The sequence below is a fragment of the Chenopodium quinoa genome, unplaced genomic scaffold (assembly GCF_001683475.1).
Source record: "Chenopodium quinoa cultivar QQ74 unplaced genomic scaffold, ASM168347v1, whole genome shotgun sequence".
In the NCBI taxonomy this organism is placed as follows: domain Eukaryota; kingdom Viridiplantae; phylum Streptophyta; class Magnoliopsida; order Caryophyllales; family Amaranthaceae; genus Chenopodium; species Chenopodium quinoa.
Window position 1 is genome coordinate 20,540 of NW_018744149.1, and position 27,785 is coordinate 48,324.

Consider the following 27,785-nt stretch of genomic DNA (forward strand, 5'->3'; position numbering starts at 1 on the left):
ATATGTGGGTCAAACTTTAAAAACTTTGATCATAAATCTTGTTAATCTATAAGAAATAATTTAGTCAGGTAGAATCTTGTTATTAGATTCATTTCGTTGTACTCCTTAATTCTTATATTTTATTAATATAAAGTTTTTATAAATTTTACACGATTGAAACTTGAGATATATATGTACTTTTTAGACCTGCACATCTTAAACACGGGAAAAAGTCAAATAATGGGACAAAAAAAAATAATAAAGAGGGAGGGATAGCTCATAAGAGAATAGTAATATTTTTAAAATGCAATAAAGGGTGGTATAATTGAGAGATTGTTATATAATTAAGCAACAAATAATATTGTCAAGCATAATATATCATTTTCATCCTTGACCATATAACATGATCACATGGACAAAGGAATATTCACCTTTGCAGCTCCAGGCCACCCTGTAGCCTTCACTAATAATCTTTCTCACTATCATTGAGTTTCTATATATATATGTATGCACTTTTTTAGCTAAGGCATTCATTTGCATCTCATTTGTCAAACTTTTTGTACGTAAGAGTAGTAGAGTATATACTACTCTATTATTAGAGAGAAAAAGTGTGTACAATTACTCCATCAACATGAGCAGCAGAATAGCCCTTGGAACAAGCCGAGAGGCAACACAACCTGATTGCATCAATGCCCTCGTCGTTGAATTCATTTGCACCTTCCTCTTTGTCTTTGCCGGTGTTGGATCCGCCATGGCTGCTGGTACCGCCTTCTCTCCATTCTTTTGATCATTTTAAATAAATAGTACAGTATATACGGAGTACTTCAAAATTTTATACGTAGTAATTCAATTAGAGAAAAGGAAAGAGGCTCGTTAATAAATTAATTTTCTTATTAATTAATGTTTTACTACGGAATATTCTGTTAGCCATGACTCCTGTAGGTCGTCTAAGCTACTTTGCGTAATAATGATAAGGTTTATGCTCCACATATTAATTAGCTCTACTTGTATGATATTCCACACATACGTTATCCTGAACCTACCAAAAGTCATCATTGTATGTTACATGTGAACGAAAACTCATCTTAAATATTACTTCCTCCATTCTTTTTTACTTGACCTGTTTCATTTATCACGCTTGCCTAACTTTAACGATCAATAACTTTAATTCCCCAAAAGTAAAAATTATAGAAAATATATATTATGATAGTACATGTTGAGTCAAGTCAAATAAGATCCCACATAAATATGTTTTTACATGTATATAATTCACAAAAGAACGGAGGAAGTATAATTTTTTACTACGTATGACTTTATCCAGCTAAGCTAGATGATATTTATTGTCAATTGATCACTTGGTATCATCGAGAAAAATGTTTATATTCCTATCATGCATGTTTTAATATGGTTGAAAAATGTGAATTTTACAGATAAAGCAGGAGCAAGTACAATAGTAGGGTTGTTATTCGTGGGAATAACACATGCATTTGTAGTAGCAGTGATGATTGCTGCAGGATTTAACATTTCTGGAGGGCACTTGAACCCTGCTGTTACCCTTGGTCTTGCTATTGGTGGCAACATCACAATTATCAGATCTCTATTGTATTGGATCATCCAATGTCTTGCTTCGGCTCTTGCTTGTTTTTTGCTTACCTATGTCACTGGTGGACTGGTAAATTATTTTCCTTTACCTCACTTATCGTTTCGTTTTTATCTATCCTCCGCTTTCTTTTAAACTACAGAGTAATTGTTTCTTTTGTTCGGACTCAGTTGTTAAATTGTCCTAATATTTAATTGAGGATCTTATGTTATCATAATATATAAACATATTAAGTCATTTAATTATAAACTAAATAAAATACTTCGTAAAATTAATATATTTGTTGATAAATCCTTATATAATACATACTCCCTCCGCCCACAATTATCTGCACCAAACGTCCTTTTTGCGGACTCCTAGGCAAAATTTTTAGTGGAATTTAATTAAATTTGAGTGGGTTTAATTAAGTGGGAAAAAGGAGGGAAAGAAGTGGTCCCTTAATTTTTTGTTTTTGGGTGAGTGGGAAAAAGGTGGAAAATTGAGTGTAATTAAAAGATGTTAAATAAAGTTAAAAAAATAAAAGTAAGGGTAAGGTGGTCTTTTTACTCTTTAAAATTTACTAAAAGAGAAAGAAAAAAATTTGTTACACATAATAGAGAGCACCCATTTATGGCAAATGTTGCAGATAATTGTGGGCAAAGACGACTCTACGGTCCTGCCCTATGTGACTCCTATTTTTGAACAGCGGAATAATATAATAATTAAAGTTTTAATCATATCGGTGAATAAAAAAAACTATAAAACGTAGGGAGTATTAATTTTGACGTTTTTGCCTTTAACAATGCAGGTAACCCCTATACACTCTCTTCCAAAGGGGGTGGACCCTCTACAAGGATTGGTAATGGAAGTGATCCTAACATTTTCTCTCCTCTTCACAATTTACACAACCATTGTAGACCCAAAGAAGGGCCCACTTCAAAGCCAAGGTATATTGCTAACTGGGCTTGTGGTTGGGGCCAACATCTTTGCTGGTGGGCTTTTCTCTGGGGCATCAATGAACCCAGCTAGGTCATTTGGGCCGGCTCTTGTAAGCTGGAACTGGACTGATCACTGGGTTTATTGGGTTGGCCCACTCATTGGTGGAGCTCTTGGTGGGCTCATTTGTGACAACTTTTTCATTGTTAGATCTCATGTTCCTCTTACAAGAGATGATGAAGCTTTCTAATGTCATTATTGTGCAAATTAAAATGTAATTTGTTGCACTTGAGCATTTGCGAAAAGAGCAAGCTTCTTGATGTAACTTTGCAATTAAGTGGATGATTTAATGGAATATTGGCCTATAAAAAACAACATAAGTCTTTTTTGAATATTGTTCCATTGCACTTTTCTATAGCATAAACTTTAAAAACTTTTATCCAAAATATCACTTATTCACAACTGACAATATATGGTTATATGAAATATGGAATCAAAATTACATAGTTTACATGTAAAATATATACTTTAAAATGTGTATTAGATATCGTGAAAAGTAAAATGAGACAAAACTTAAAGCTAGATAACTTATACAGTACTTCTTATTTGGTATATCAAGGCCGTACTCAATTTTTACAATATAATCATAGAACCTTTGATGCATGTATGTTCAAGAAATTATCAATGCAATAGTGACATACATCAGATACATGTGATACATATATATGTGACCATGACAGATCAATTATACTGTCCAACAATTGATTACAACATTTGCAAACTTCTCTAATAATAACTCAGTAAACTCACAAAAAAAAAAAAAAAAAAAAAGAAGAAGAAAAAAAGACAAACTATACAACGGTTGAAAGGACACAGCAATAGTGAAATGAAATACAGAGTAATTAATGATTCTGCAAAAGTACTAATATTAGACTTCAATTATAAACAATACTTACAAGATAATTTTGATGCGCAACGAGTTTCTACTTTACTTTTTAACCTATAAAACGAGTGTTATAGAGTTAGAATATGTAAATTACATAACTAATCAAGTTGCAATTCCTTTGTTTCTATCAATTTAGTTGAAACTCTTTTGGACTAACGTATTTTCTAGTACTTCTAAATATCTTCGACTATTAATAAAAAAAAAAATTATATAGTGAATTAACAAATCTAAAAAAACTCTACATAATTATGTTATTCTTAAGTATATAAATCATAAGAATGTCATCCAAAAGTAACTTATATATATAGTGTTAAAAGTAATAATATGTCAACTATAAAAAATAATATGATTAAATTATAAAATTTTATTTGGATAAATTTTCCTTTAAGCTTAGGGGCTCTAAACATTGTTGTAGGTGTATTTCCTGATTAATACATCAACTTTGTAACATTTTACAATACTTGAAGATATGACAACAACATACTCGATCTACATAATTTTTCCAATGTAATAAAATCTAATACGTTAAAACTATACATATGCTTCAGAACATAATTATGTGAGATTTTTTTTTTTTTTTTATTTCATTTCAATTTTCAATTTCTAAACCATCCTAAAAAAAAGATAAATCAGAACGTTAGTTCCGAGCTCAAACCAAAAGGACTCTCAAGAACATAACGGAGGGATTATGTTTTATTAAGCAAAAGCATGTGTAGAAGGGTGATTTCATGCATGCACAGATTAGAAACTCAAGTGTCAATTCTTATCTAAAAAAGTCAAGTGTCAACTTGAAAGAAAAACTAAGTTGTGATTCTATTTATGGTTTAGACACCTACTCATACTTACATGCCTAAACAAAACATAGTAGACTCTACATCAACAACATACATAGAAGAATATAGGATGATATGAAATCCTAAATATATATATGTGATCAAATTCCGTTTAAATTACTATCGATTATTTATGATTGGTTGTACCTAAAATAAATAAACTTTATATTTTTTTAATCTTTTATTGTATTCTAGGTCAAAGGATTTGAGGTCGTAGGCAGGGCAAGTTAATTTTGCTATTGATAGATCGTGGTACGTCTTTTTTTGTTCCAAGATTTATTGAAAACTTTAATACATATATTAAGTATACAATACTTTGTCGCACAAATAAATTAAATGTAATAACCTAGAGGGCATAGCTAGGTATGGAATTAGGATAAATAAGATAACTTATGAGAGTAATAATATGGTCTATACTAATATAAATATAATTAAATAACACATTACATAAAACTTAATCATCATGTAATTAAATTATTAAACCAACTTATGTAAACTGCGACTAATTTGGAGCTTCTTCTTCACCCATGAAGGAGACAACACAGGACTTGTCTCAAACTCCATTTGAGATTTACTCTCCTCCCTATCATCATCATCATCATCATCATCTCCGAAAGGCGATTTCTTTACTTCCGGAGACAACTTAACTCTCCACGCCTTAAACGTTTGATCCAAACTAGCAGTATACACCAAGAAACTCAACGCAAACTTATCCTTTTGTAAGAAAGTAGCCAAGCATCTTACAGGCCCTCTATGACCTTCCAACACCGCGAGGCACTCGTGTATATTACCTCTTCCTTTTTCTCTTTTCCATATCCTAATCGTCGAGTCCTCAGATCCACTAATCACTATATTCTCAATAGTCACAAGGCTAAGGACTGCGAACCTATGCCCTTGTAAGAACCCTCCATGAGTGTACCTACAAGAAATCTCTTGCTCCCAATAGTTTATCGTACCATCCGTAGACCCCGAATACAAGAAGCTCTTATTTGACACCGCGACACTAAAGGCTAAGGCATGAAAAGGGTAGGCATGAAATACAAGAACCCTGATTAAGGCATGGGAGTTTTCACCATAAACCCTTAACCACATTTTTACCGTTCCATCGGACGAACACGTAATAAGATAGCCATTTTGTTGGTTAACCACCATATCATTTATATTACCACCATGAGCTATAAATGAGTCTACACATTTCTTCTCATTAACCCTCCAAGCTTTAACGGTTCGATCGAATGAGCCGGTGTATAGAATCCCTTCAACATGGTAGTAAGCCATGCAAGAGATAGTGTCCCTATGTTGTGGGATAATTATTGGCTTAGAAGTGCCCTTAATTTGTGGGGCAATTGGCCTAGAAATGATTTTTTTGAAATGACTATCATTTGGTAGGGTAGTTAACTTCCTAGGTCTAAAGCTGCTACTACTACTATTACCACTACAATCCTTCATGTTCCAAACCCTAATCTTGTGATCCTTGTGTGATGTAAAGAGTACCTCACCATGAGCCACCATGGCTCGAACCTCACCCGAGCTTGCATGTATGTACCCTTTTGCATGGCAGTCAAGTGGCTTCCAAGCATGGATACGATGGCTAGATGAGCCAGTTAGCACTAGGTCATTTGAGACCGCGATGGAGTAGATATCTCCATCGCGATGCATAGATGAAATACAACAATAAAGTAGAGATGGGTGAGTAGGGGTCAATAAAGGTGAACGAGACCATATGGATTCGGGACTTGGTGGGAGCAATGGTGATGGCGATGATGGTGGTTCGGGGATGAAGCTAAGGTGGTGTAGCGAAAATTGATTAAAACTTGGTGATTGATGAACTTCTTTATAGGCTTCATCATCTTCATCATCATGAAAAAAAACTAGACATAGAACTATTTCTCTCAATAATATTGACGCTTTGTATGGTGTGGTTCATAGTTAGAAAGAAAGAAATTGAATAGAAAGTGAAGAAATTATGGAAAACGTTACGTTGTAAGGTGGTACGTGTAGGGCATTTAAGCATGCAAGACGCATTTAAAAAACGCCGAAAAGTTGGCTAATCGTAATTTAATGAAAACTTACATAAGGAGTAAAGATTTTTGGCAATGTAATGCTTAAAGTTGGTTGAGGAAATGGCATGCATTTAAACACGCAATTCAAATTAAGCAACAATTTATTATGCCCCCACAAAAATTAATCTGTTTATTTTATGTATGTAAGAAAAATTCGCACCAAAAAAAATGCACGTAAGAAAATGTGTGCATGAATTAAAATCATTATTGTATCGACCGCAAAAATAGTTTAAATTTATTGCACTGAAGTATATATTGAACACATCGTTGCATCTATCACCACAAGAATAGTTTACAAAAGGCCAAATAATGTTTGATTAGGAGACTATTTAATTTGATTCGTTATATATGATTTTATGACATATATATGGAGTACTTACTAAGCTAATTTTAGGTTTAATTGTTGTGGTAATTAGTAATGAAAAGGGTCGGGTATACAAATTATAAAAGGGTAATGCTACCTAATAAGCTATAAACAAGCATTATATATCTTTTCTGATATGGTACTCTGTATTAGTTGAGAAATGCATAAACAAATCACGCGTAAATCAGTATAATTAGTGAACACTTTCTTCTGATCTTTTAGGTTCTTATCATTTTCCTTTATAAAATTATAAAAATAATGTTTATGGACAAATGTGAATTAAAGGTTCCGTCAACTCAAAAATGGGTAACGAATATGAGATGAGGTTGGATGTTTCCAATTAGTTGAATGGGTAACGATGTCATCATAAGCCAAGTTAGCACCTTGTTATATAATGTTATGACTTATGAATATTGGACAATTCGTTATTGAAAACATACATCCAAGACATCGAGGCACATAAAATTAGGCATAAGGACATGTAGCTCTAAATTTTAAACAAAATTCATTAAATTTAACGTGTGTTTGTCAACCTGTAAAACTTTGTATATGTACACTTATTAGTTGAGAAAGGCCGTTGAAAAAGAGGGGAAAAAAAGGGTAACGTTGTATATAAGCATTTAATATACTTCCTTTTTTAGTATTAAGTTGGGAATTTATCGACAATTTACGAGTAAATCGGTATAATAAATGTTTATTTATTGTCTATTCTTTTCACTTTTAGCTCTTATATGCAGCCTTAAGGGCTACATATATCTTTTTCCAAAAAAAAAAAAAAAAAAAAAAAGAAAGAGAAAGACCTCCACCTTTTTTTTTTTTGTCTTTTTTAAATTGTAACACAAATTCTTATATGTGACCAGCTATCATGGGGTTACTTCGTTATTGTTATAAGGATACTTAATTAGTGTTACAGGGTTAGTTCGTCAGTGTTATAGGGGTTACTCGGTCAGTGTTATCGGATTAGTTTGTTCTTTTACAAACAGTTATATGATATGCCCAGCCGCACACTAAACGCGCTGAAATTGTAGTGTGCTTGTTGATAGTGACGTGCTTTAAAGTTAGCTAATCCCTTGATCATTTGGCTTAGTAATTAAATTCACTGCAAAAAAATTAAAACTGAGAGGTCAAGGTTTACTCAGCTCAAAATTTAATTAAAGAGCTAATAATAAACATAACGATCTCTTATATAGTTAGGTCATTGATTTGTCACCATACGTACACTAATCAAGTTGGAGGTTCGTGTGAAAGAGTTTGGTGAAAGACAACTTCTTTTGTATATATGCTTCGTTACTTATGGTAATGAGAAGTATCAAGTTGATATGTACTTGTACTTCTTCATTAAAGGAGATGAAAATTACTCTCAAGCATTAGCTATAAACTTGACTTAAACTCGACTTGTATGAATAACATAATACTAAAACAACACCAAGAATAACACGTGTCACTTCTTGGTATTATTTTTTTCCTCCAAAACTCTCCTCCCCTTTTAGCAAAAGTTCTTTTATTTTTGGAATATTTGTATAATACAGTATACAACTATAATAATATTATTCCAAATCTTATATATTATCTTTACATAAAATGCAGTTTTTTTTTCTTCATATTCTTAATTCTTCCATACACATTTACCTAAAATCTATTATATAATTGTAGAGTCAATTCACCACAATCCCCAAATCCCCAATACTCAAATTATATTGATCACACATTTTTTTTTTATTTTTTTTTAATTTTTTTTAACACCAATAACTATCAATTCCACACTATATATATATATTTATTTATTTATTTATCTTTTATTTCTTTGTATTTTTTTTAAGGTACCAATATTTCACTTTGTGTTGTTTCTTTCGCATATAATATATCTCGTGCAAAGCACGGATATTATTCTAACTGTTTTTTTAATTATAGAAATAGTGAGCCACTGATTCAGCTACAAAATACTGTTATTACCGCTAGACATCTTTTAGACGGAGTATTATTGAATTTTGCCCAAAAAGAAATAATAAAATTGATTCATATAATTGATATTAAAGAAATTACTTTAAAACATCACTTTAATATTTTTTTGAAATACCTCTAATATTTTGTTTCTTAGACTAATGGAGTATTACATATGACTATATAATAAATATTGTGCTCAACAACTATATCATAGGTTTAATTCTAGGAAAATGTGAAATATCAATCAATTTTTTTTGCTATTACGTAATTAAATAAATTAATATCTTAGTAAATCCAAAAAAAAAAATATTATCTTTTGCTGAAACATGTGATTGAAATAATAAATTTATTTCATTCAACATTATAAATAAGATGCATAGTAAAAGACACGCCGGATATAGTGACAAGTGACATCTTCTTATGTATCCTTTTTTCAATAAATATCTATCATTTACAAATAAACTTTTAAGGCAATAACAAACAATGATCAAATTACAATTGTTGGATAGCTTCAAACATATTTTTATATAATAACAAAGAGCGACGATATCATTTAGAGATTCAATTCATAAATAGAAAATGTACTATTAATAATATAGGTTAGTGTTGCCTAATTGTTAATTATTATTGTCTTTTATGATCCGGGTAGTATTTATTTCCATTGAAATTATTTTATTGGATATAAATTAAAGGTGATATATTATTTGTAATTTATATATTTACATGTATGTTGTGCTAATAGTTTTACTGTAGATTTTATTTTGTTGTTTGATTAATATTTTCATGTTTATTAAAAGACATTTATAAATAAGTCGTTAGTCATAGAGTCACTAGATTGTATAATTTTATTGGGAATAATATGCATCATTAATGTAATATAATTTATACAACTTTTAAATATTTTCAACACAACTAATCAACAATAATTTTTTTTTCTCGATTGTAGTTTTAATAATTTTTGCCTTATTATTTTATTTTTCTATATGCGTTGCATTTGTTTATTCTATATCAGTTGCCTCATTTTTATATTATATCACAATTAATTATAGAAAAAAAGATTATTACTACAGTACATCGCACGGACACTGATCTAGTTAGTAAAATTAACGAGCCAGCTCAACTTCAATAATTAAGGCATAATAAAAGGAGCTTTTGAAATCCATGAACAGCCCCAAAATTCATAATATTATACTCACTTGATTCTAAATTAAAAATCACATTAATTTTGTAATTCAAATATGTGACAATTAAATCCAAACAAAACAGTATATTAGTAGTTGTAACAAAATGGTGGATACTGGGCCAATATTGAACCTCTACTTCGTACTCTTTTTTTTTTTTTAGAACCTCACAGGTCCTCCCAGCCTGAGTTATTGGGCTAGGCACTTTGAAAATGGAGGGGAAAGGTAAGGGAATCTCCACCTCAAAGTTCCTCTGGTGGGGTTTGATCCCACAACCTCATGGTTGTAAGATGCAAACCTTACCACTAGACCAAGCTATGCTTGATTCCAATCTGTATTCTTGTCCATTCAAAACAAGGGCGTCATTCTATATATATATATATATGTTGAGGCATCTACTACTTGTTTTTTTGGTATTTAGAGAGCCATAAGGGTAGGTGATTGGAATCAATCCCAAACTCTCCTGAAATCAGAAAAAAAAAACTCTAATCAACTAAGCTATCCCTCACTCTTTGAGGCATCTACATGTTAATGTTGTATGTACTTATTTTATCCATAAGTTACTACCAGGCCGAAACCTCACAGGTCCTCCCAGCCCGGGTTATCGGGCTAGGCACTTTGAAAATGGAGGGGAAAGGTAAGGGAATCCCCAACCCAAAGTTCCTCTAGTGGGGTTTGATCCCACAACCTCATGGTTGTAAGATGCAAACCTTATCACTAGATCAGGCTATGCTTGGTTCCAATCTGTACTCTTGTCCATTCAAAACAAGGGCATCATTCTATATATATATATATATAAGCTGAGGCATCTACTACTTGTTTTTTTGGTATTTAGAGAGCCATAAGGGTAGGTGATTGGAATCGATCCCAAACTCTCCTGAAATCAGAAAAAAAAACTCTAATCAACTGAGTTATCCCTCACTCTTTGAGGCATCTACATGTTATTGTTGTATGTACTTATTTTACCCATAAGTTACTAGTCGTCTTAAATTCTTAACACAACCCATGTGTGCATTTATTTTCTTCCATCATATAAAATCAGTTTGCATTAGGACGACATTACTTTGTTCTTTCTCTTTCAATTTATTTCAAATCCATATTGCATGTCCCATCTATGGATGAGAAGGGAAAAATTATACTCTTTTATCCTTATGTACTTGCTCCATAAGTTATGACACAAGTTTTAAGAGTTGTGATTTGTGAAAAGGTAGAAAAAAATAAATTCAAGTGTGGAATCGAAGATGATTACAAAATTAAAGAGTGAAACACATTAATTTTAGATATTTGGCATAAAAAAGATAAAACAGATGATTTGAGGCGAAGGAAGTGTTTGTATATTTTAACTTGGTTTCTAAGATTCTTATAATTTTCTTTTACCTTTTAGAATTTGAAGCATACTTATCCTAGACAAAAAATGAAAACTAGGCCAAATAAAAAATCTCAGCAAATGTTGACAAACATTTTTTAAATTTGCTTAGATATTTTATTTGGCCTAGTTTGGTTCCAATTAGGGATGGCAATGGTTAGGCCATTAGGGTCTCTGTAGGGATTAGTAAATTTCAACAAGATATTTGATGGTCATCAAAGATGTGCATAATAGTTGTAAAAATCGACTAAGGATGTAAGTTTCGAATATAGCAGCAGTCCAAACTCTAACAGAGGTATCATACAAGTGCAGCTCAACCAACAAACGGTTGTGCATTAGATTGAATACTAGTACATTAGATTTGATCCTTATACTGTAATAGGCATACTTGTTGAAACTTATATCCTCTTCCCGGACAAAATCTTACCATTTTCATTACGACTTTGTTGGAATTAAAATGAACATTACTATATTTCAAAACACCAACACAATTAGATTTTTACATTAAATGAATTTACTGTCATCTGAGAACCCATAAATTTGTTTGACAGTCTAGCTTTTGATCATTAAAAGACAGTGACAGTAATTATCTTTAAATATTGCAGCTACAGCTTAATGAAGAACTCTAAATATACTGACAATATTGAGCTTAAAAAGCCAGAAGTAAAATTGCTTTCAATGTCACACTCACAAGTAATGCAGACTCAGCTAGAAATAAATAATACAAAGTACAGCTGTTCATATCAGATGGAAGTAGATACAGGAAGAAGTAACTATGTGAAAAATTTATCTCATAACGACAGTAATCGTACAATTTACCTCACCAGATAAATCATGTATCCCCAAGCAGGTCGCTTGGAAGACGATTTTGCAAGCGGCTTCTTAGAAAATTAGAGAGTTTTGCTGTTGCAGCTCGTCCGCTCTTGAGACAGTTAAAATAGTCATCAACTGCAAGAGAAAGGTATAGATTAAATCTCATTAAAACTGGTGATGATGCAGAAACGAGGGTACCAATAAAAACTCTACTCCCTCCATTTCAATTTGATAGTCCCATAACTCCCATTTTGACTTTGCACGGCCTTTAAGATACACATTTGACCATCAATATATTAAATTATATATTAACAAAAATTATAAAAATCTGATATTATAAAACTACACCTTGAGACGAATCTACATGACTATATTTATATCACTGTGAGCTTTTGGTCAAAGTTTTAAAAGTTTGACTATAAAAAGTCAAAATAGATGATCAAATTGAAACGGAGGAAATACACATAAATTTATGGTAATCATATACGGAGTATGCAACAAAAACCATGAATATAGCCAACAATTTTACTGTGGAACCATACTACCCAGCACCCATGCATATTTAGAGCCTAAAGTTCAGTTCTACCATGTTTCAAAAGAGAAGGCAAAGTAAACATTATAAACAAGAAGTAAGCATTACACTGATGCAAGGCTCCAAAAGAATAGAATAAAGAATAGAGTTCCCTTAAGCAGTTTAGGGTCCTACCCCCAAAGAGCCTCTGGCTGGACTTAATCCCATGACCTAAAGATCAGGAGGAAATAAGGAAATAGCCAAATAACCACTAGACCAAGTAAGGATTGGTTGAAAAAAATAAGTTATTACAGCATACACCAGTTGCAATAATCTGGCAATCCATCTCCACAAATAAGAGTATCCTAATGGAAGTTACACTAGATGCGACTTAGTTCCATTTCAAAGATAAAAAAATACTCAGGATATAAGTGACTCTTGGATTAAGTCTGCCCGTTCATTAGTAGAAAAATGGTAGTGAGTTCTAAAACTGTTATAAAATTAATTTTAACTTTTATCCACTGGTTAATTGCTCCAAAATGCTTGAGTAAATATTTTGCTCTTGTTGAGCAATTGGGCGTCAGAAATAATTCTGAATGACAAATTATCCTGGTTCATACATGACAAAGCCTGAGTGAAGATGTTGATTAAAAATTAATGAACCCATCAACCACCCTTTCATTAAACCCAAAAATTAGGCATAGTCTTTACTACGAAATTAAGTGCATTAATGTAAAGTTAACATCTATCATAAGAGCCACCCAACGACAGGGGTTGGGAAGCAGGCAATTACACGCCAGTTCACCCAAGAGCATCCAACAATATCTTCAAAGCTATACATTGCTTATAGTAGCAATGTAACTGCATAGAGAATAGGACAACTAAGATGGCCCTATCAAGTCCCTTTTAAGTGTCATTGCAGCTCATATATTAAAGGCTCAACACCTCATATTTAAATTGGGAAGAACTACCTACTTCATGATGCTTACTACAATATTAAGCGGTTTATATTACATGTGCATGCGTGCGTTCATATAATTGGCTGTGACAGAGAGAGGGCAATGTACAATTAACAATGACAAGTACCTGACATTGCTCCATGGGTAACGGATGTGATAATTCCGTGCTCCATTGGTTCATCATTTGTAGGGCCTGAATCTTGTACAACTGATAACACGGAATTTGGGAACACCAAATACACAAATGCCTTCATTTTCTGCCAGCACACAAATATACTCAGATGAAGTAGATGTTCCATTCACAATTTGCAACACATAACCCCTCACATTTCCCCTCAACACCAGAAACAAAAATTATAATAATAAAAACAAATAAGAATTTGCTTCTCTAAGTTAGGGTAGAGGGTAGGCCCTGGTGGACTGAAAACAGGAGTAGCTATAGTCCAACTTTTCACATATTGAGAACCTTTTAAAGATTTTAAGCCTTTAACTTCTAGATTACTATTTCTTAATGAGAGGATGGTTATTCTTCTCAAAATTTTAAGAAACATTGGCCAATCACCAGTTAGTAAGATACCATACAGAATTTTAAGGAAAAAAAAAAAAAGAGCATCAGTTACCTGCTCTTCTAGTTTTGTAGGATCCAATATAATACATCCTGTTTCAGCCAAACAACAGCATATTGCAACTGCAGCACAGAATAACTGTACTGTTATAATAAAAATTAAAAATTACAAACAAAGATATCTGTACATAATCACACGTCTAAGGCTCTCAAAAGTACCTCAATGCATGAAAAATCTTATTGTTACACTAAGGTGTTTAAATCTAGACAAGACTTAAAATTTGAAACATTCGTGTCATTCACCTAATTGAGGAAGGAGTTAAAAAATACCAGCAAGATGCTTCAGAGGGATTCCAGCATCAACAAGTGCAGCACAAGCAGCATTAATTGCACAAGGAAGAAGCTAGTGCAGTTTCAGTCAAGGAAATTTTAATGATAAAAGATCTTGTGATTGGATTTAGATTTATGGTGTTGTAAAGGATGTGAGAAAGAACAAATTAACGAATGCAAAATCAATAAATAGCACACAGATTTACGTGGTTCACCAACAGTGTGTTTGGCTTCGTCCACGGGCAGGCGAGAGAGAAGCTTTATTGATCTTGAGGAAATTCAGATTGATAATGAACATCATGGTGACTAGAATTAACCCTAAGTGGTATTTATAATACTCTCCTAAAACAGAAACTGATTTGGGCCAAAAGCCCAAACAATAACCACACGGACCAAAACCACATGGTCGTGTTCCTTGAAGTCTTGAACCACACGGCCGTGTATATCGCAGAGCAAAGTAGTGCGCCCAGCTACACGGTCGTGTACCCTAAACCACAGACCGTGTGACAAGTTTTGTAGTAGCGGAACTACACAACCATGTACCATGAACCACATGGCTGTGTATATTGAAGAGTACATAGTAACACGGACTACACGATCGTGTAAAATGGACTACACGACCGTGTAACAACTCGGTCCCTGATTCAAGGCATATTTCTTACACATGGACTAGTAAAGCTTAATAAAAGGCTTTTGCTTCCTGTCAAAAAAAAAAAAAAAAAAAAAAAAAAAAAAAAGCAAAGCAAACTAGGGATTAAACCAAGTATGTAAACAAGGACACAAGGTCAGTGGTCAAATTTTTGCTCATTATCAGCACCACATCAGCTAGAAGCCAAGCAGTTTGGAAATTGGAAATAAAATAAACACAGGGGAAATAAAAAAATCACAGGTAAAACTAGAAGACAAAGTTGATAAGAAAATAGTAAGAACATCGAAGTGTACAACAAGACATTATGTATGTAGATTAATTTAAGGATACAGCACCATCATCATTGACAACCTGCAAATAAAACACACACAAAAAACATTACAACAGCCTTTTTTCCAATATGGGTGGGGAGTGGGGACATGAAAAGGGTTGGATTGATATGCTAGGTGCAATTTGGTGGCTTGTTATAGAAGAGCAGTTCAGTTTGAAAATAAGTAAAGAATATTTGCAAGCACCATCACATACAATAAGATAATTTCTGAACGCTCCAATTTTCTTCTTTCTAAAACTGTAGTGAGTTAGTGGTGATTGGGGGTAGTTTGGCTGTGGTTTCAGTTAATAAATAAACTCACATCGAATTAACAAACATGAGAAGGAGCAATCAAAACATTAGATAATAAATGTAATTAACAACATTAGTTGGTCTCCGTCACTCGTTAAAGGCGTTTACCTGCAAACAGATTTCATCTTTGAGAATGCCCTATCTCAAATTAAGAATTACACGACAAATTTATTAATGATATAGGCTTGAGAAAGTAAGAGCAACGCTCATTATCTCCATAAATTATTCAAAATCTCCTAATGTTTATCCATCAGCACCATAACGAATGCCCTCCTTTGAATAATGATATGTCCAATTTTATTGTCTATTTGGTTGAAAAAAAAAATGCATATAGCGTATTCACCCAACATCTTTCGCCATTCTTCTTATCCTAGCATTCTATAAGCTAAACCTTACACACCAATTGCACTTACTATTTGTGTAGAGTTTGATAGAAATATCTTTATGGGATGGAACATATACAAAAGTATCTCTGTTTGGAAAGTTATTAGAACTATTCCAAAACTCCCCATAATTCCCTTCAGAGAAAATCCTCAAGTACACTGTACACTAGGTTTTAAAAGGTTAAAAAGCAAGATCTCCCCTATAAGAGTTTACTGAGATGTTTTGGCATATACAGCTTGCACTGAAGGATACAACTTCCCTTCAAAAGTCTAAAGACTAATAGTATTAAATAAATTCACAGGAATGGATAATGTTGCTATATGTATTTTCCTTGAAAAAAAAAAATTATATTCACAAAAAAGAAATAGTGGACACTAAGGTTTATTATAGTCCAAAACACTAAGGTTTAGAGAAAACAATCTAGGGGTTTGGAAACCTAAAAAAACCAAGGTAGATGTGATTAATCTAACAGTGGGACCTATAATGGTTTTCAACCCCTTTTCATAGCCAAAAAGGTGAAGAGCATAAAAGGCACTAAAGCCACTTACTGCTTTCCCACCCCTCGCACCCGCACACACACACACACACAAACATCAGTACCAAAACCTTATAAAATGCTTTTATGCTAGGAACTTGAAGGGGAGATGTACATCATAATTATGTAACTGTTGGTTTTGTTGGTATCATATTCTTGCAAGATCCTCGGAGATTATAATAAAGAAGACATTTCACTTGGCCAAAAAACTTTTATGTCAGAAAGTATATTAAACACCCCACATTTCATCCTTGATTAAATCCACCCCTAATGCCCCTCCGCAACATGTTGCAAAGTAAAAGTATGCAAAATTCACCATAGTTTAAAAGGTTTTTCCTTTTAAAAAAAAAAAAAATTACAAATTTCTGGGTTCTGCAGAGAAACTGGCATCAGTTACCTTGAATTTCAACATTACTTACCTGATATTCAGAGATCAAGTGTATAACATCATATGCCTTCTGCAGATGCATAATGTAAAGGATCTTCACTGATAGTTTGACAAATTTGAAGGCCAGTAAATTTTAAATAGGTAGAAGAAAATAGAACAGAGTATTTTCTCAAGCAACTTAAAAAGCCCCCTCCCCCCCCCCCCAAGTTTAACATTAAAAAAAATAATAATGAAATAAATAAAAACTATTTTTATGTTATTTAAATTCCAACTCCCTCAAGATCTAAAGAATCAGATGGAACCTGTAGAACAATTCATCAATGTAACCACAAGGTCCACAACAGAAGCCGTGCAAGACAATCTTCTTACGTATTGTGTGATAACAATAGAAGTGAATAAGAATGTCACTATGGAGAAAAGACCATTTTTGTTCTTTTTAATAGAAGTACTCAAGACTATGAATGGAACATAACATCAGAAGTAAGTAGGTGTCTAATATATTATCAAAATTATTTTCAAAATAAATTCCTACCAAAACAAAATCTTTACATATTTGTATATAACAATTAGGAAAAGAGAACAAGGTCGCAAGAAAAGTCAGAAACAGTGCATCAAATAACTACCGAGTATATATTACACAAAGCAGATACTCATAAATTGCAACAGTAACCGATTTTAGGTGGAACAAGAACATAATCAGTTTGAGTCCAAAGGATTTTGTGTAAATATTTATTCATGGCATCCAAAGAGCCAATGCAGAAGAGCAAGTAAAAAATAAAGCCTTACCTGAACAATTATTGAGGTGGTTGTATTTGGGTTGACAGTCAATATACAGATACTTTGTAATGTTCTCTTCAGAATCATCTCATATTCCCTCTCCAATTTACCTAGTTGATAAAATGTTATTAGATGATTGAATCCTGATACTAGGTCTAGGGGAGAACAAAATTCAAATCAATTAAATATGCATGTCCAGGGATGTCACCAAAAACCATCAAGGAACAACCAATGAGAATTGGATAAGATTATAACATTCGGCAAAAAAAATATCCTCATACACATAAAATTGACTAAAAATCATTCATATATAAGCAGATCATTTCCCTAATAACCACAATTCAGGAAAGGCGTTGCAACATATTCGAATTTTAACTTATCTAAAAATTCATCAGCAGTATTTGGCAAATGGAAGCAATTATTAACAAGTAGAGACAACAAATAAAATGAACATTGACATATAAATACATGAATTTCATGAATGCATACTCTACACCAGTAGTAGCTAATCAGATTCACGAGGGTTAACATATAAGCGAGAGCATGGATGTTAAACAATATTAAGCTAACCTTACCAATTTGTCCTATTTTGGGCTTCCAAATAACTTCAATTGAAGCCTTCTCTGGATTTTCATTCTTCTTAGTCCCAGCCTTTGGTCCATAAACTGCAGCTAACACTTTGGTATCCCCTATAAAACAAAAATATACGAAATTACACATCTGAACAACATCATATCCAATATAAAAAGTGAACCCATCTTCAAAAAATCTCAACCCTTATGCAATTACATTAGAACAAGGCATTATCCAGACCCCGAAACAATAACAATATCTAGATTCAACAATTTTGTCGCTTTACAAGGTGAAACACACGTCTAGCACTTCCAAATTCTAATGGTCATTTGAGCTTGAATATTGATCCTTCACATACAACATTAAATCACAAAGAAAAACAAGTGGACTCGGCCCACATTCTACGATCTTCCTTTTAAATAAAGCATTTATGCAGCAAGTTCAAGCATTACAGAATGTAAGAAGCACTCACCATTGAAGACAAGAAGAAAAAACAATTTTTAATTGATATCAAACAATGCATGAAGAAATTGTCTTCTTTGAGAAAATAGCAAACCCAACAAAAATGGCCCGCTATCAAAATCCATTCAAGACAAACTACATTGCAACATAGACAGAAATAATCATCAAACACCCTCTCAATCAGCGTCACACTGCTAGTTCAAATTACACTATCAACGTGACAATTAATTCCGGACCGAGGGAGTATCAAAACCCCCTCATCATTAACCCAAAATATCAACAAAACGTGAATCAAAACATAAAACAATACTCAAATTTGAGGAAAAAATTACCCAGAAAGATTTAAAAGAAATTACCTTGGGACCAACTAGCAGAACCATGAGCACGATTAAGGACAGTTCTAGAACAAGCCAAAGGTCTCAACATAGTTGGCGTACGCCCATCTTCCCTATCAACCTCCATTTTTTTTCTCTCTCTCCTCACTTTTTTCGTCTTCTACTTCCGACAATGCTTTCGCTCTTTGCTTAATAATTGCACCAAATTGCTAGCAATTTTAGGGTTCGAAAGCTAGATGACGCAAATTTAAATAGCAAGATTGAACGATTTGAAGAGTTAATTGCAGAAATTTATGGAGGGTAAGAGTTTTTGGGGATTTTAGGGTTTAGCTAGGGTTTATAGTGTGTTTCCAGCTAATGAGAATTGGGACATTTTTAAGAGCGACGGAAATAGAGGTTTAACGGGCAAATCCGCCGATTTCAATTACCCCTTGTTTTTATGGATCTTCTGAATCCGGGTCTATCCATTTCCAAATGTAAAAAGTTTTTTTTAAAATTTAAATAAAATTACATCATGTTGAGGAAAATACAAAAATGAAATGCACATGTGGTAATATATATGCGAGTCAGTCTCAATCCAGCACGGTGATGTCCCAGCATAGGGGTAATGCTGAAATTTCATGTCTTTATGAATCTTTGTATGGAAATACGATAATACGTATACACATATTCATATATAAGGATCGTCTACCCGTTCTATTTTAAGTTCCCATTTGTCATTTCCCTAATAAGCTTCGTTTTCCCGCTTTCAAGGTTTGTCTGCTCCTCTTTCTCTTCAATCCTTCTCTTCCCCTCAGTATCAAAATCCTTAATTTTATTAGGGATTTGCTGTTGAATTTTAGGGTTTTCTAAAAATACTGGAACAGTTGAATTGCTTGGGGTTTAGGGATTGAGTTTTAATTTTCTGTTTCCTGTATTTATCTTCATCAATGGATGTTGTAGATCAAGTGTTTGATCCTAGATCCTTTTAGAAATTTCGCCAAGAACAGCGTTTGTCTTGTTATGCGTTGTCAAAAACCCAATCTAAAAGGTAATTTAATTTTCTCTTTCTTCAATTTTTAGGGTTGGCAAATTTTATAATGTAATGGGAATTAGTATTGTGTGTATCTATATTTCATTATAGCATCTATATAAGTCCTATTCTCATATATAAAGATTTCATGCTGATATAAAATCCTATTTACTAATATATGTGTTTTATATACTATTTTATCCCCCGTTCCACGGTCATTTTTTATACATATTTGAGCTCTACGGGGCTATTTTTAGTACTAATGTGTGGTTTCGAGTGTTTTGTAGGGTTGACATTGTATTTTGTAGGAATTTCCCCGATTTGTTGGTGATTTTTATGGTTTCCGGCTACTACGAGATATCGAAGCTATGATCACATTCATGACCGTTGTTTGTAGCCCAAGACCGATTATTTCGGTGACTAAGGGCTTGGTTTGTGGAATTGGTCCAAGTAATGGACCAAGGAAGAGGATTTGGGCCACAAGTAATTGAAGCCCAAAAGAAGAAAAGAAAATAAGACTCAGCCTAAGAAAAAGACCAGGCCCGATTGGGCGGCCTGTGGCCTGATCGGGCGGATGCCCCTGAAAGGCGGTGTGAAGAAAAATGCGGCCCTGATCGGGTGACCCTTCGCCCGATCGGGCGCGTGTTTTTCTAGAGGCGTTTAGGAATCATGTTTTGAGTTAATTTTGGGTTGAGTATTTAAACTTTTTTGTAATCTTTATTAGCTACGTTTTTTAGATTACAATTTTCATTCTTAAGCTTTTGGAGAGATTTTAGTAAGAGATTATTGTTAAACTCAAGTTTTTGCCGTCTTTTTACTATTTTAGTATTTAAAATCTTTTGTAATCTGTGAATAAGCAATAATTTGTGAATATATGATAATATTTATATCATTGTCATTTGATAAATTAAAATTGTCATTTGATTAGTATCCAAATTAACTATCCCTAAAATGATTATTTACTTATATGCTCCTAATATAGCATTTAAGCTTTAACGTGTGTGATTTAATTAATTAACTATTATGAATTGTGTTTGTACAATTATACCCTTTAAAATATTATTTACTTATTTGTCTTCACTAATGTTAACCATAATATACTGATAGCCGAATTAGTGTTAACTCACAGATTGTATTGCTTCGGATGAAGTTTTTTATTAAGGCGATCATTGATCGATTCTGCGATGTATCTAGTTCTAAGGTAATTTATACTTGTATTGGAATTCTAATTTTTCTAGGAATTGATTGTAAGTGCAATCCTTTTTCTTTTTGTAAAAAAAAAAGAGAGAGAAAAAAAATTTTAAAAAATAAAAATAAAAATAAAAAATAAAATAAAAGCTAACCCCGTTTCTCCCACTCCCACAATCACTCATACAGTCATACTCTGCGCGGGAGTTAGAACTGTAGGGTGCTGTATTAGTATTCCACCATCATCCTAGATCTATTTTTTCCTTTTTCCGTTTTAGATCATTTTCACGTTTGCGCTCTTCCTCTATTTCTCCTCCGTTGAACCGTATTCTGAGATCTCCATTGAAGCGGCTTCTGAGCTTCTCTCCTCCATTAAACCACCTTCCGAGGTAAATTGTTTTTCCTGAAATCATCGAATATCAATTTCACAATCTAGTGGCGTTGATTTAATTTCCTGTCTAATCAATTTACTGATTTAGGGTTCTTTTAAGGTGAGTCATTGAACTATTGATTATAAATGCTCAAGTTTTGAGAGATTATAACTAGCGATCTCGTTATATTTACGTAATTTTTCGAGTAATAGCTGGATTCATATTGTATTTGTGTATTACTGGATTCAATTGAATTTGTGTATTACTGGATTCAATTGAGGTTGTAATTCTAATAGTATTACTGCATTAGTAAGCCAATTGCTGTACTGTAAGTATGAATTTTTGATTGAGGTTAAATGCTTTACACTGTGCAACATTGTCGGTGGAGACTAAGGAATCTGAAAATTTCAGAAATTGAGTGTTGCATCAGTTTTTGTCCCTTGATTAGTTACGAAAATGGAGTTAAGTGACAACTCTACTGGACTACTAGACTGAGACTCTCTTTGATATCAATCACTAAACTCAAGAAAGTTGCAAAAATCATAAGAGAAGAAAGGTCCACAGAAGGCTGGGAAGTAGTAGCCTTTCGATTGAATCGATCGTTCCACCACCCGGCCTCTAAGAAATAACACCTGCGACTGCAGCTACTTACTAGGCTTGCATCCCTTATTCCTTATACTTATTCTTGAGGGGTTCGATCAAGCCGCCTAGTATTGGAAACAGGCTACTGGAATATAGAGCGCGAATTTTGTATTGGATCTTTGCTTTATCAATTGGCGGTTTTCAGGATACTGGCTGTGTAATAAGCTTTAAGTTTGGGGGATAGATAGAGGGATTCTATATCACTAAATGTTGTTGTTGGTACGTTTAAACCTGATGTTGGTACATTATTATTATTATTGTCCTAGAGGACAAGAACGATTATTGGCAAAGACTTTCTTGGCTAGATATGATCTTAGAAATCAAGATCACTAGGGGTTGCAATGAAGGGTTTTTTCCTAGTGTTATTGCTTTCTATCAACCTTGTTTCAATGTATAGTTAACTTGACATTATTTCAATGGTTCACTTAAAGCATACTAATTTGAGTAATTTTGACCCTGTTGCATTTGCAGTTTGGAATCAATTGAAGGAGATAGCTGAGAATATGGATTCTTCGGCAGCTCTATATACCAAACTTAAGGGAGCACAGCCATTCTTCTTGATGGCGGGACCTAATGTGATAGAATCAGAAGAGCATATAATGAAGATGGCTAAGCACATTAAGGCCATAACAACCAAACTTGGGGTGCCTCTGATCTTCAAGTCCAGCTTCGACAAAGCGAACAGGACATCTTCTAAATCATTTAGGGGTCCTGGTATGGCTGAAGGGCTTAAAATCCTTGAGAAAGTGAAAGTAGCATATGACCTTCCTATAGTGACTGATGTGCATGAAAGTGATCAGTGTGAAGCTGTAGGTAAAGTTGCTGATATTATCCAGATCCCGGCTTTCTTATGCCGTCAAACGGATCTCCTTGTTGCAGCTGGCAAAACAGGGAAAATCATCAATATTAAAAAGGGTCAATTTTGTGCTTCTACTGTTATGGTGAACTCTGCTGAAAAAGTCCGAGGTACTGGCAATCAAAATGTGATGGTTTGTGAGAGAGGGACTATGTTTGGGTACAATGACTTGATTGTGGATCCCCGGAACTTGGAATGGATGAGAGAAGCTAATTGCCCCGTTGTAGCTGATATCACTCATTCACTACAACAACCTGCTGGTAAGAAGTTGGATGGTGGAGGTGTTGCTAGTGGAGGGTTTCGGGAGCTGATTCCGTGTATTGCTAGGACAGCAGTTGCAGTCGGAGTTGATGGAATCTTCATGGAGGTCCATGATGATCCATTAAGTGCTCCATGTGATGGACCCACACAATGGCCTCTTCGGCATTTAGAGGAGTTGCTGGAAGAGCTGATCGCTATTGCTAAAGTAAGCAAGGGGAAGCAACAATTTGCGATTGATCTCACACCATTCCGTGATTAGGAAGATCTTCCATCATTGGTTTGTAACCTCAGCTCATTCTTTCATTTCCTAAGTGGATTTGAGATTATCAAATGCTGCTTGTTTACAAACTTTGCAGTATCAACTAGGTTAGTCATTTATTGAGAGCCTTACTCTCTTTAAAGAGTCTGAAACTGATTTATTGTTACTGGCTAATAACCTTGTATTGCTATAATGTATCAATTTATGCCATTTATGAAGTTTTCAATTGTTTCTTAAATTAGTTAGTCTCTTCCCTTTCCCCGTTCTTCTTTCTAAAATTGTTGCCAGTGCTTGGCTGCTAGAGGAAGTAGACCCCTGCAAAAAACAGATCATCTACGGTGCCTTCTCAGGTTTGCTTTAGAAATTGAAGATGATTCATAATTCACAATTGCCAATTTCTGACGGCTTTTGTCGAGATGGTCGTTAGTTAATTTCTAGTTCTAGTTTTATATTTAAGTCAATCTTAGTGAGCTTGAGTTTTATACAGTTCTGTTTTTCTGGATGTTTCCTTCGGTTTTGGAGCTGTAATTGTTTTTGAACTTCACCATTTGACTATGTCATTGTGCTTGTGGATGGGATCTTGTTCCCCCTTTAGCATGTATGGGTTACATGGAATAAGGATTAAGGAAGGTGATTGGAGTGCTGTGTGTATGCTTAAGGTGTAATGTCTGAGATGGAGAGTGCTAAAAGGAAAATAAGTTAAATAAGGTGACTCTTTTTTGAGTCTTTGAGAATTGGGATGGGAATCCATACTGTAAATGTTAAGGTAATCCCCAATTTAGGTTCTGTTAATTTGACAAAGATATGAACTCCTGATTTTGAAGATAGATTTAAAAAAATGCAGGGAAGGAATGGTGGTCAGGTGTAAGCGTGTAACCATGTAAGCTTGAGATTTTAGGATGTAAGGATTTTGAAGGGACCTTATGTTTAAGGCTCCATCCCCAAATGGTCAATCACAAATCTTATGATTTGAAAGTGTCTCAGATAGATCTTCTGAGTTATGGATTGTCAGATCATTTCGGAAAATGTATCTTAAATGAAAGATTTAGGTATGTTAATACCAGTACTTTTTTTCCAGTGATCTTGAGGGAAAGTTGGGGCAGGTTTTGACCTCCACGAAGTGAAGTGACTCTTCAGTCGAGTTTCAAGAATCCCAGGATGGTTTTACTTATCTAGAACACTGAAAATTATGTCTGCGGACCTGGAGGTTCACAATTAGTGTTGCAGCCTATGTTACTTGGACTCGGGTACCCATGTCCGACCCTGCTATTTTGTGAAAAATTTCAGTGATTTTGAACTAAAATGAAGTGTCCAAGTGTCCCACCCATGTCCAAGTGTCGAGGATCCGACACGGATACGTGAGGTGAAATGAAGAGTCCGAGTAACATAGGTTGCAGCAATTCATTATGAGAGATTTAGAAGCCTATTGTGGCAACATTTACCTTGCACCCTTCCCCACTTACTTTTCCTGGGTTCAGCTACCCAATGTGAACATTTACCTTGCACCCTTCCACACTTACTTTTCTGGAGATCCACTCCCCAATATGCACTGGTATAATTTTCTGTTGCAGGTTATAGATCGAAACCAGGCACGATGTTCATATTGAAGTAGATTGCGGATTCCAACCCTCCAAAGAAGACATCTTCCTCAAGTAATTGTTTAGTTAATTGCTTCTTAAACAGCTATAAAGTTGTATATCAGTATATACTTGGTTTCTGTCTTAAGATTGTGCAATTGTTTCACTTTACTAATTTTTATAAAAAGTTAACTGATATTAGATCTATGCACCAAATATACTATCATCAGTGACCAGAAGTTTATCTTCTTGTATTCTAAAGCTCCTTATGTTGTTTTGGATACTGTACGTCTGTCGTTTTAAACGAGTTTCCTTATCTGTAGGGCACTTGATTGATTATATACATTGCTGCAAAGGAATTAAATTTGTGGACTCTAATTTGTGTGATGTATTCTGAGCTTGAACATCTACTTAAATGCATTTATTATGAGATGTTCATGATTCATGTTCGATTGAGTTGCATTGTGGGTCGTCTAATATAGTAGCAGAGAACGTGACTGATGAAACCATTTCTGAGCAGCGCAGGGATGGATTAGTAGTCAGCTGGATCATTGGCAAGCCATGTTGCGAAGTCCTTTTTTCTCTACCTGGTAGCAGGGTGTGGCCGGGTCTACAAGTAGTAATGAAATAATAACTGGAAAATTTACTTTTTGTTTACATAATTATATTGTCATTTGTATCATGTTAATCGAAGATGACAGCGTGACACAATCCATGTAATCAACAATTTATATTTAATGATGAGATTTGAACTTATTATAACATATCAATACCTATTTTTGAATTTAGCTATCACATTACTACTTCAAATTACACTGAAAAAGTAGATAAATTCAAGGTAGATAGTGTGTTGAATTTCTTACAATACCTCGGAATTTGCGATTAACATTGCCAAAAATTCAAGATTTGAAAAACTAACTAGTGAAGAATTGAGGATTACGATATCGAAGCTTCTTCTTGACCCTAGAAGGAGATATCACAGGGCTTGCCTCAAACCCTATAGGATCTCCTTCACTCTCCATACCATCCTCTCGAGTGCTAGAGTTATCGGTGAATTTCTTCACTTCTCGTAACAACTTAACTCTCCACACCTTAAACGTTCGATCTAAGCTAGCACTATACACTAAGAAACTCATCATAGCCTTATCCTTAGGCAAGTAAGCAGCCAAGCATCTCACAGGCCCTCTATGGCCTTCTAAAACAGCAAGACACTCATGAATAACTCGTCCTTTTTCTCTTCTCCACATCCTAATCGTCGAGTCTTCAGATCCACTGATCACCAAATCCTCGAGAGTCACTAGGCATAAAACCCCGAAATGGTGTCCTTTTAGGAAACCATTGTGATTATACTGAAACGAATTCTCTTCCGCCCAAAAATTTATACATCCATCAGAAGGTCCTGAATACAAGATACTTCTATGTGATGGTGACACACTTAAGGCCAGTGCATAAACCGGGCAGGTGTTAAAATTAAGGACCTTGATGAGGGTATGCAATGTCTCCCCATAAGCCCTTAACCACATTTTGACTGTTCCATCCGAAGAGCAAGTGAAAAGATACCCATTTTGTTGGTTGATTACCATATCATTGATGTTTCCTCTATGAGCTATAATAGAGTCAACACATTTTTTCTCATTTAACTTCCAAACTTTTATAGTTCTATCAAATGAGCCAGTGTATAGTAGTCCTTCAACATGGTTAAAGGCCATGCAAGAGATAGTGTCCTTATGTTGTAAGGCAATTGCATGCTTACGAAAGGGGTAGTTCTTGAAATGGCCAGTTATATTATTAGGTAGGGTTGTGACTTTTCTAGGCTCAAAATCACCTCTAGGATTTTTCATATTCCACATCCTCACTTTGTGATCTTTATGTGAAGTGAATAGCAAGTCACCATGAGACACCATGGCTCGGACATCACCCGATGTAGTTTTTATGTAGCCTTTTGCATGACAGTCGAGTGACTGCCATGCATGGATGCGGGTGGTGCTCGACCCAGTTAATACTAGGTTTCCGGATACAGCAATAGAGTTGATGGCACCATCATCATGGCAAAGCGAGGATATGCAACAATAGAGAAGAAAAGGATAAGAGGCCGAGGCCGAGGCTGGGGTTGGTGAAGGTTGAATGGATAAGTGTGGAAGGTTGGATGATTGATCTTCTGTAATTTTTTCATCAAAGAAGGTAGAAATTAGGGTGTTTTTCTTGGTAGTGAGTTGGTGATCCTCCATTGCAAGAGATCAAAATTGTTTGAGTGAGTGGAATTTGGATTAGGGTTATTTGAGGGCAATGGATGGAGGAGGATTTATGCATGCAAAACCATGCATTTAATCATCGTCAAACAGTTGGTTAACCATTATTTCATAATTATTATGTGAGTTGTTCGAACTTTATTTCTAATAGTCAATGAATCATTAACATAAGAAAAAGTATACGTTGTGTGATGCTACATACACCATATACTCCATATATAAATAATTCATATATATCTAAAATTTAAGGTTATTAATTTCATGAAAGGTTATTAA

General features: G+C 34.1%; 5 protein-coding genes across 5 annotated transcripts; 2 read left to right on the plus strand and 3 right to left on the minus strand.

Annotated features, from left to right (window-relative positions):
• The first annotated feature begins 410 nt into the window (after positions 1–410).
• Positions 411–2,886, plus strand: LOC110693343 (aquaporin TIP4-1-like). The gene is made up of 3 exons (XM_021870482.1): positions 411–740; positions 1,410–1,651; positions 2,367–2,886. The coding sequence occupies exons 1-3, from the start codon at positions 611–613 to the stop codon at positions 2,742–2,744; spliced, it is 750 nt and encodes a 249-aa protein (XP_021726174.1). The 5' UTR covers positions 411–610; the 3' UTR covers positions 2,745–2,886.
• Positions 2,887–4,550: 1,664 nt separating this feature from the next.
• On the minus strand, positions 4,551–6,363 carry LOC110693347 (protein JINGUBANG-like). Its single transcript, XM_021870486.1, has one exon. It carries the CDS (start codon positions 5,930–5,932, stop codon positions 4,751–4,753), a length of 1,182 nt encoding a protein of 393 aa, XP_021726178.1. The 5' UTR covers positions 5,933–6,363; the 3' UTR covers positions 4,551–4,750.
• Positions 6,364–11,782: 5,419 nt separating this feature from the next.
• Positions 11,783–19,490, minus strand: LOC110693344 (exosome complex exonuclease RRP46 homolog). The gene is made up of 8 exons (XM_021870483.1): positions 19,116–19,490; positions 18,300–18,413; positions 17,734–17,834; positions 15,349–15,369; positions 14,370–14,442; positions 14,095–14,162; positions 13,602–13,731; positions 11,783–12,139 (listed from the first exon to the last, which is right to left on the minus strand). The coding sequence occupies exons 1-8, from the start codon at positions 19,219–19,221 to the stop codon at positions 12,024–12,026; spliced, it is 729 nt and encodes a 242-aa protein (XP_021726175.1). The 5' UTR covers positions 19,222–19,490; the 3' UTR covers positions 11,783–12,023.
• A 2,018-nt stretch (positions 19,491–21,508) lies between these two features.
• On the plus strand, positions 21,509–23,921 carry LOC110693345 (2-dehydro-3-deoxyphosphooctonate aldolase 1-like). The gene is made up of 2 exons (XM_021870484.1): positions 21,509–21,683; positions 22,779–23,921. Exon 2 carries the CDS (start codon positions 22,811–22,813, stop codon positions 23,681–23,683), a length of 873 nt encoding a protein of 290 aa, XP_021726176.1. The 5' UTR covers positions 21,509–21,683; positions 22,779–22,810; the 3' UTR covers positions 23,684–23,921.
• Positions 23,922–26,092: 2,171 nt separating this feature from the next.
• Positions 26,093–27,590, minus strand: LOC110693349 (protein JINGUBANG-like). Its single transcript, XM_021870487.1, has one exon. The coding sequence runs from the start codon at positions 27,486–27,488 to the stop codon at positions 26,175–26,177; it is 1,314 nt and encodes a 437-aa protein (XP_021726179.1). The 5' UTR covers positions 27,489–27,590; the 3' UTR covers positions 26,093–26,174.
• Between the last annotated feature and the right edge of the window lie 195 nt (positions 27,591–27,785).